Source organism: Eschrichtius robustus, chromosome 12 (genome assembly GCF_028021215.1).
Source record: "Eschrichtius robustus isolate mEscRob2 chromosome 12, mEscRob2.pri, whole genome shotgun sequence".
NCBI classification, from domain to species: domain Eukaryota; kingdom Metazoa; phylum Chordata; class Mammalia; order Artiodactyla; family Eschrichtiidae; genus Eschrichtius; species Eschrichtius robustus.
The window spans coordinates 104469977-104479652 of NC_090835.1; the positions used below are offsets into that span (position 1 = coordinate 104469977).

Sequence of the window (9676 nt, forward strand, 5' to 3'; positions counted from 1 at the left end):
CAGTCAACCTAATATAACAAATATCTACTGGACACCAGCTAGATACTGGAGTTGAGAGTGGGCTAAAATAAGGTGAATAAAGCAAACTACCCCAAGTATTGCTAATCCAAAAAAGTATGAGCTATAATGTATTGAGCCTTTGTCAATGTGCCATGCATTGTGTTAGCTGCTTTATATGCATTATCTCATCCTACTCCTTTCCTATGACGGAAGAACTATTGTTATTATCTTGTTCCCAAGTTATTTAGAGCTTATACAGACCCATCCATTTGGCATACAAAGCCCCTAAACGAACAAACAAATACTATAGCTCCCTGGTCATTTTCCAGCACGTCGTGTTGGTGTTAGGAAAGCAGATAGTCCCAAGTGTGTGGTACATCGTGAACACAGCATAAGAACTACTAATAATAACAACAACAATAATAATAGCATTCTACATAGATTACCCCATAGGAACGTCAGTCCTGTTTCAGAGACAAGGAAACTGAGTCTCAGAAAGGTTGAAAAAGTCACCCAAGGCCCCACTGCTAGTAAGCGTTGGAGCTGCCCTTGAACTCTGGCCACTTTGCCAAATACCCAATACTTCTGAGACTTGTGATGGATAAACTCACCACAAAAAGCCTTACAGCCTCCTGGATGCAGAGGCTGTGGCTGCAGAGGAAAAGTCCCTTTTGCCTATTTTAGTGTCCAGATTCCTCTCCTTCAAGTTCAACGGTGAGGCCTCCCTCCTCAGACATATTTCTTTCCAGAGTGCCTCCAAGTAAGAAGGCGCAGGCCCCGTGGAGTGTTTTCTTCCTCTTGAACTCAGGGATCCCTCCTGTCCTGGCAGGAAACTTGAACCCCTTCCAGGAGCAGAGTTCGCCTGGCTGCCCTCACCACGGAAAGCTGTTGCTACACCAGATGCACTTCCACCTCCCGCTGACAGCAACAGCTGGGGGCCACGGCTGTTCACCTGAATTCTAATTAGGGTGGTTTTTATAATGGGGAAACGAGTGCGATTCTAATTAGTAATTGTCCATCTTTTTCTCGATAGGTAGCCCCCAGTCAAAGCAATAGCCTCATTGCACTGGCTCCCTTGCCAAAAGATGGCCATGCTGTAAAACAGAAGAAAAAGTAAAGAGGGTTAAAGATACAGGGGCGCATAAAGAGGCTTTATGTGCTGCTAACGAGCTTCTCTCTCTCCCAATTCACTTCTTAGGTCCATGGCGCTCAGGTAGTAGGTTCTGACATGGTTGTGATGGTTGAGTTCACCAATCCTTTAAAAGAAACTCTGAAAAATATTTGGATTTACCTGGATGGTCCTGGAGTGACGAAACCAATAAGGAAGATGTTCCAGTGAGTGCTGGGAAAGTGGGGAGGTGAGGTGGGGTTGTAGGAAGTTCTGTCTCTCTCCATGTTTTCCAAACTCACATCCAATCCCCAGCGAACATGTCTGAGAAGCTGCTACCTCCAAAAACACAGCGTTGGTTTGACCAGCACTTCCATCATTCAATCTTTAAAACCACCTTAATGGGGTGGACACTATAATTAGCTCCCTTTGGTGGTGGAGGAATTTGAGGCTTTGAGAGGTTGACTGGTTTGTCCCAAGTTGTGCATTTTATAGAAGTAAGCCAACGTCCAGACGTGGCTGGCTGATTCCAGATCCCGAAGTTCAAGAGTTTTGCCCTACTCCTTCCTCGTGTATTCATTCTTCTCGTATTTACGGAGGTATCACGCAGAAAGATGTCCCTTTTCATGAGTCCTTTCTTTCCAACCCCACCTCCAAATCTTACCAACCCGCTCTCTAGAACTGTTGCTTTCAGTAGAACAAAGGTGAGCCTAGAGAGTTCTAGACTTGGTTCCCTATTCAAGGGACCAACGACCACCCTGCGCTCTGTAGTAACACGAATGAAACTCTGCTTCTTCCACACCTTGCGCCATTAGATTGTGCCCTACGGTTCTCAGCTTCTGTGACTTCTACTGACAAAGAGTGTCATCCAACAAGACAGCCCATTCCGTGTTCAGAATTGTTAGAAAACAATTCCACCTTTCTATCCCACCGATGATCCTAACCCCGTCATCTGGACCTGTACACAGCGTAAGGCATATTTGTCTGCCATCTAATGGCCTGCAAATGTTTGCAAACAGCTGTCCAACCTTCCTTGCGTCTTCTCTCTTCCTACACTGACTTCATTCCCCTCATCCCTCATGTGGTTTCGGCTCCCGCCCTCGGCCACGTCCTCCAACTTGTCAGCACTCCTCTTAAAGTGTGACACCCAGAATGGATCCCAATCTTTGAGGTTTATTACTTTCATTTCTACCACAAAGAAGTCCCTGTCAACATCAATCAATCTAGCATGTTTCCTGTGGGGTGACCTTCTAAGGTATAAAAAAGGAGGTGCAGGGATTTGGAAACTGCCTTATGACCCAGATATGTTAGGAATTTCCCCAACGCCCTTTATGGAAGCTACCCCGCTCGGAGTCTGTGAGACAAATGCAAGGCCTCTTTCACCCTTTCTGAAGCACCTTTAAAGACAATGTGTGCACTAGGGGCTCGTTGCATTTCTTTGAAATTACAGTGCTCACAGCTTCTGCATCCCATCATTTAAGAGGTACCTGATGCTGGAGGATGCAATAAACAACAGAGAAGATAATTTGAGTGCTTTTTTTAAAAATGCAAGCACAAAACATAACAACCTTCCTGTGCTAATAGGGAAGCTGCAAGAAAAAAAAAAATTAAATTAGAAATCAACCCCAGCTAGAGCGAGAGGTCGGTAGAGCTAGCCCTGCTTTCATCAGAAACGACAGTCTCACTCACCCATCCTCACACCTTCCCACTCGAATCAGATGCAAGAATCGCTCAGGCAAAGTGAAACACATTTCTTCTTTAAAACAGCCCCCTGCTGTAGCCAATTTTTCCTTCTCCAACAAGCCTCATCTGAGGGTACCAGAACCTCCTGCCACCTTGACACCTTGGCTGTGCAAGAATTCCACCTTGATCCCAAACCAATGCAAGGAAGGAGATAATCTGTGTATTAGAAGAAAGATGAATCCTAGCACAGTGCAATGACCCACCATTTAGGAGACACAGGGCTCAAAGGGGGTTGAGTGTCCAGGTGCATTTCTTACTGTTAATATCTGACATTGGGGTAGGACAAAGTGGGGTGAACTGGGGAAAGGATGGAAGAGGCCAGTCCCTACACAGTGGACACAAAGCAAATGTCCCGCCCACACTCTGCCGTTGGCTCTATCAGTAATCACCTTCAACGCATAGGTCTATGGCAGATCAGTAACAGACAGAGAGCCAGTTCCTCAATCTCTTATGGGGATCCAGATCCAGAGGGTGGATCTCTGCAAAGCAAGGGAAGCTTTATTTCTCAGAGACTGTCAAAAATTGTAAATAACTTGACATAGAAAATACTTATGACCTAGGGTGGGCTTGGGACTTCGGAGAGACCACTGGTTTCTCTGTTTCCTCCTGATTCCTCCTCACACCTTCACAGCCCAGACCTGAGCCAGCCAGCACCCACATCCATCTTGTCGGATGGTTGAAACACTGCAGTGTACCCTATACCGCCAAGACCTGATCAAAGAGCGGCAGATCAATGTAACAACTTGGACCCTTAAGAAGTGCAATTCTGTAGAACCAGAACCCTTCACAAGACTGTATTCCTTTCTCAAGATACACGCCTTGAATAGTCAAGGGAGTCTCCACCCCACCTGCCCACCCAAGGGCCCTAGGCGTCAGGGGGTCTGGAGCTCCAAGCCGAGGGTCTGGAAGGCGGGAGCTAGCGAGCAGGGAATTGAACGAGGAATAGGTGGTGCCATGTCCATTCCTCAGTCAGGACACAGTCAACTCCACTCCAAAATGATTTTCCTTCCTGCTCTCCCCTCGACCTCCCCACACCTTCCTCAGATGCTCGGAGGTACTGCTCCCACAGACTTGTAGCTATCCAGCTTCTGCACTTGATACTTCTGCAACATCAAATAATTCATCTTCCAGATTCAGTTTTCTCTTTGAAAAATGATGAGGTTCTGTAAGTTATTTTAAGAGAAAAGCTCCCCGACTTTGTGATTTTGTTTTAAATTTTGAGTCTCTCAAGTAGGACAGAGGGCTCGACACATGGAGGACAAACCATAGACAGTTGCGGTTTATTGTGATAATAATCCCCTACGCCTGCCCGTGCTCAAGATGATAAATGGCCAGTGTATCTTGATTGCTCGGCCCATTACTGAGAATCATTTATCACAACATCTATCCCTGGGAATATAGGATTATTCCAGTATTACTCCCCCTTTTTTTTTTTTTTGAATTTTATTTATTTATTTTTTATACTCCACTTAGCAAGATGGAGAAAGGATCTTTTTCGTTCTTTGTGCATGCATTTTTCTGTAGGCAAATGCATACTTAGGCATGCGTGTGCCTCTTCATGTATGAGTATCTTCAATGATGCTCGTGAGTGGGCCTAGATACATGGCTGAATATCATTACGGGGACGAGTTTATGAGTTAGACCAAATAATGAAGTAGAGCTCAGGGTTTGCAGTTTCTGTTTGAGGGAGTTGCCTGCACTCTTAGGCCCCAGGCCATATCCTTAAGCGGGACAACTCTTTTGCAAAATGTTCTGGATGGATCACTTGGGGAAACCAGGGAAGAAAGAATGAATGGATCAGGGTAAAAACAGCACAGCTACTGAGAACTAAATATCTAAAAACCTATATTCATATTGAAAAGATGATTTAAATTAAGGGTAGAGAATTGTTTCTCTGCATACAAGCCAGAAGAACTTTCCTAAATTATGTTGCAGGGAGTTCAGGCAGAAAATGATGACCACAAAGGTGATGGTGAGAATAATAATAATAATAGCAAAGCAGCAGCAGCAACATATGTCTAATACGTGGTATTTAACCACATCTTGCCATGGTTCTAAGCGCAGGACAAATACTAACTCACCCACCCTCTCCACACCCTTTTCAGTATTTCATAGTGTCCTTTTACAGGTGAGGAAACCCACAGTGAGCTCAGTGTCTTTCAAACCTTGAATCATAAAAGTAATTTACCGAGTTGGAAAAATAGTCCCATATGTAGGCTCCGGGTGTGCACTTGTCACATAATTTGGCTTTTCTATAACTCAATAAGATAATTTATATAGCCTCATTTCTAAAGAACAAAAATTAAGAATTAATGACAAATTAATTGAGACACTGAGACTCTCAGAACCAGTGCCTGGAGCAGCCCTAGAGAGAGGAGCCCCCTAGCCTTAGAGGCATTTCCCAATTCACTGGCCACAGATACAAGAGTAAAGGGATTTCTTACTTAGCGGCTAGATTTCTAAGATTTGGAGCCTTTCCCCTTTTCATCCCAGAGGACGTACACCTGCAGCCAGGTAAAATATGTATTGTTTTAGTGATCTTTGAGGATATCATGGGATTCTAACTTTATGTAGACCAGGTCAAGCACAGGGGGATGACCCCATATTTCTCCTTCGCTTTGGCTCTGTCTAAAGTGATGCTGTACGGCCCTGACCTCCAAGGGCAAATGGGGGCCCTTGTAGCTGAGGCCTTTGAACCACTCTAGACCCACCGACAGTCCCCTTCTGTGCCACCCTCCACCACCACTCCAGTTCAAAGCCAGTGTTGCCGTCAGCTCCTTAGGTCCCCAGGCCACCCCGTGGAGCTCGTAGGAAATGCCCTCCCAGCCCCTGGGCCCTCGCTCAGGGGTCTAAGGGTCTACCCACCAAACTCCTCTGCACAGCACGTTCTTCATTTCTGAGCACCCTCTTTGTGTCCCCAGTGTGTGTCTCTGTTCTTCCAGGGTCTGGGCCATCAGGATCAGTGACTGTGGAAGATGCCACAGGCTCCTTAGGACCTCAGAGTCCTCGTCTGTAAAATGGGACAGTCGGATGAAGTGATTTCTAAGTCCTCTCCAACTCTGACATGCTGTGCCCCAATAACCCCATAAAAAGAGTCTGGTCCCTTTTCTCTCTTTTTAAGACATGCATGGTGGTCTCCATTCAAATCCCTGATGCTCTCCCAGAAAAGCGCAGGCCAAGGGTTATATGCAAAGCTACCCAGCGCACGCCTGGCCTGAGTCAGAGAGCGGAGACCAGGAGTCCTTCAATAACGAGACCTGCAGGAAGCTCTCAATACTGAACAAAAGGGCATCTGTCTTTCTTGAGAAATCAGACATATGAAAAAGCAAGCACAGTGGTCGGAAAAGGCGTTTCATTGGAGGATACAGGATGAAATATAGTATAGAGAAGTAGAAAGAGCATGTGCTTTAGAAACAGATAAACTTGGGTCCAAATCTTGCCTTTGCCCGTTAACACCTTTGTGACCATGGAAACGTCACCTCCCGTGTTTAATCCCTTCATTTTTCTTAACTAGAAAATTTGTCGAATAGTATCCACCTCAAGGGACTATCATACATATAAAACCTGCATGTAATCTCCTCCTCCTGAGCTTATATCACATCGGGAGTGCGGGGGGAGGGGGATATGTGAAATACTCCAGAGAAGCCTAAATTCCCCACCCTGCTTGACTTCGTCATCCTTTGGGCTGGGCTTGGCCATGACGCTTGGGAAGACCTCAGAGCATGGCCGCAGGGGACCAGGAAAAGCAGGACCAGTGAAGGCCCCACCATCAGGATGGGTTAGGGCATCAGCAACAAATGCGTAGCAGCAAGGTATGTGGGCAAGGGACCAAAATCAATTGGTTGAAACAGGATTATGAATTACAGAGCAGGCTGGGTGATGTTCCAGATCCTGGGCCTGGGAACAGGTCTATCCCAAGGGGGTTGGCCAGAACCAATTAGAGCATCAGGACCTCAGTAAAGGCAGCTGGGGGTTCAGAGAGAAGTCTGATCCCAGGAGGGTACTTTAGCCCGCAAATGAACCGAGGGAGATCAGTCACGTCCTCAAGGCTACCGCGGAAGCCTGGGGATAAGCTGAAGTTCAGCTGACTCATGGCTGGCAGCGTGCTCAGCTCGGCTCCACCACACATTGAACGGACCACGTCCACCAGAAGGCCAGCTGACGCATCCGTGTGGAAGGAACCAGGACCCATGGGGCTGTCTCCGGCTGAGCCTCATCTAGGGGCCTCATTCGGGGGGGTCACTGGAAATCAGCCACCCTGGCCCTTCCGTCCTCCAGCCACCGTCACCCAAAACAAAGAGAGCCTGTGACTCAGGCAGTGGCCTCACTGCTTCCTGGTCAAGGTGGGAAACTGGATCTGCCTCTCTGGAGCATAAAGCCTTTCCTGTCTCTTCCACCTTTTCAGGGAAATCCGGCCCAACTCCACCGTGCAATGGGAGGAGGTGTGTCGGCCTTGGGTTTCTGGCCCTCGGAAGCTGATGGCCAGCCTGACCAGTGACCGCTTGAGACACGTGTACGGCGAGCTGGACTTGCAGATTCAGAGACGACCGCCTATGTAGATGCACAGGGGCCTGAGATGGGCCCGAGCGCTTGGCCTCTTGTAGTCTTGGCTAAGGAAATTCTCATGCAAAAATAGTCAGCTCTTGCTTTAACTTAGCTGTGAAGACCCGGACAGGACTGGATAGAGCCCCAGAGTGGTGGTGCCATGTGTTTTGAAGACACACTTTTCAGTGTGGCTATTCAATGTGGAAGTGAGTTTTTAATCGCTCCACCTTCCAAAGGATTCTGAGTATTAGCTTTAATTAAGCCCTAATGAAGCTCTCATAGCTCATAAGAGTAAAAGTTATCATTTCTCATCTCAAATGGCTGCAGCTCCAAGTATCGGAGGACTTCCCTTAGAAAGGGGATTTGCTCAATACCTGGCCTCAGGTAAAACAGGGCTTCTCATCCCCCGCTCAGCCTTTTCAGGGTAATGTACCCCCCAAACAGGAGGCAAGCACATGATTTGGGCCCTAGAATTCTATTCCCCTTTCTTGGAATCAGTTTTATCCTCTGTGTCAGAATATTCTTCCCAGGAATTGAGTACCGCATCATTTTTCTTCTTGGCAAAGCCGGGGAAAGGTCTTTCATCTTGCACCTGCAGCAAAGCTACTGCCTGCCAAATTCCACAGATTTACCTTGTGAGAAGATGTGGCCCCATATTAACAAATTGCATCTGTGGAAAACTTAATCACCTAAGAGGAGATGAGAAAGCAGGTGCAATACTCAGATCTATTAAATAATGTAGTTTTATAGTGCATTTTATAGGAGTTGTCATGCTGTGGGCTGATCAGCAGGGACCATTAGCCCTAACTTTAACCCTTTGGGGGCTGTAGTACTAGAAAGTAACAAGGCCGACTTGGGACGGTAAGGATGAGGGATTAGTCTCTTTAATTAGTAATTATACTTCACCTGTCTCTCTGGAAGCATCTCCTTTGCACAGTGACACAGGTCCAGATACAGTTTTAGAGACGGAATAAACCCAACAGGTTGGAGAAGCTGGCAGATTTAGTGACCAGACACGTGGAAGGATGGACAGCCACTAATTCTCTTGTCCTTCACATCACCCGTGTTGAGACCTCAGCTCGGCACACGGGTGCTACGAGGTAATACGGACTCCACCTTGCAAACAGCCAGTCACACACCCAAAGGCAGAGGACGCTGACATCATCTGTATTAGGCTCCAAGGTTCCAACAGACAAGGCTATCTGGTATTTATTTGCAAGGCTGATTTATTGTCAAAATTACCCATTGATATGCCTAGAATGTGATTTGGGTCAGTAGACTGTGATTCTTAGCAAAAAAAGAAAAAAAAGAAAGAAAAGAAAGAAAGAAAAGATGAACAGTGAGAAGGAAGCTGGGGGAAACGTCCCAATGAAATTCTCTGGTCTCTACAAGCACATTTCTAAGCCTTTGAGACTGTTCCTGAACCTTCACACCAGGAATCCATGAGGGTCAGCTGGTCCGCTCTATAGGTACATCATGCCTAACTGTACTAAGTAATCTTCCAGCATTTGCCAAGCCTTCCAATACTCAATTCTAAAATGAAATGCAGTTTGCTGGACTGTTAAACTGGCTTAATATAGTATATTCTTATTAACTAGAATGTAATCAAAGCTTAAAATAAAGTTAATCTGATTGTATTTGCATCTGCACAGAAGTGAACACTTTTACTTTTCAATACAACATGTTACTAACCACAGCTGCTCAAGAAACCACCCTTCCTTAGCAGTAGATAACCCACCCTGGAGAGTGAAACAAGCATCTCTCCTTTAGAGAAAAGGACTCAAATGGGTAATGATGTTACAGTTAGCTTCCCTCACTGCTCTCTCTACATTTCATTAAACTCATTCACCAAAGGAGCAAGTTTGGTTCAAAAATCAGTTTCCAGAAACTGCAAAATCTCTGTAGATATTTTTTCATGAATAATCCCATGAATCATTATGGTGACTCAGTGGACAAGCCAGCAGGAATACCTATCGTAACGGACACCTTTTGTGGTCTTAGAACAGAGATGGGAAATATATGACAGATATGTATCGGAGGTCCTATATTCATGGCAGACATCACTGAACAATTGCATCTTAGATAGGGCCTCAGGATCCTTCTCCACACACTACTCCAAGCAGCTATTACCAACTGATAAGGAGTTGGCACTCAAAATAAAACCTGTTCGCCATACCTACCTTAGAGCCAGCCCATCCCCTTTGACAAGTGGGACTCTACACTGTGTAATAATGCTGTGGCTCTAAAAATCATATTTTAGCACTGGTAACAAGCAGTGTA

The 9676-nt window shown here is 46.0% G+C and overlaps 1 protein-coding gene across 1 annotated transcript in view; it reads left to right on the forward strand.

The window, feature by feature from the left end:
- The window catches only part of F13A1 (coagulation factor XIII A chain), a 140447-nt gene extending 133037 nt beyond the window's left edge, over nucleotides 1–7410 (forward strand). Inside the window, exons 13-14 of the mRNA XM_068558050.1 lie at nucleotides 1199–1335; nucleotides 7257–7410. Of these exons, the coding sequence (XP_068414151.1) occupies nucleotides 1199–1335; nucleotides 7257–7410 (291 nt within the window). The remainder of the gene's footprint in view (nucleotides 1–1198; nucleotides 1336–7256) is intronic.
- Nucleotides 7411–9676: the final 2266 nt, after the last annotated feature.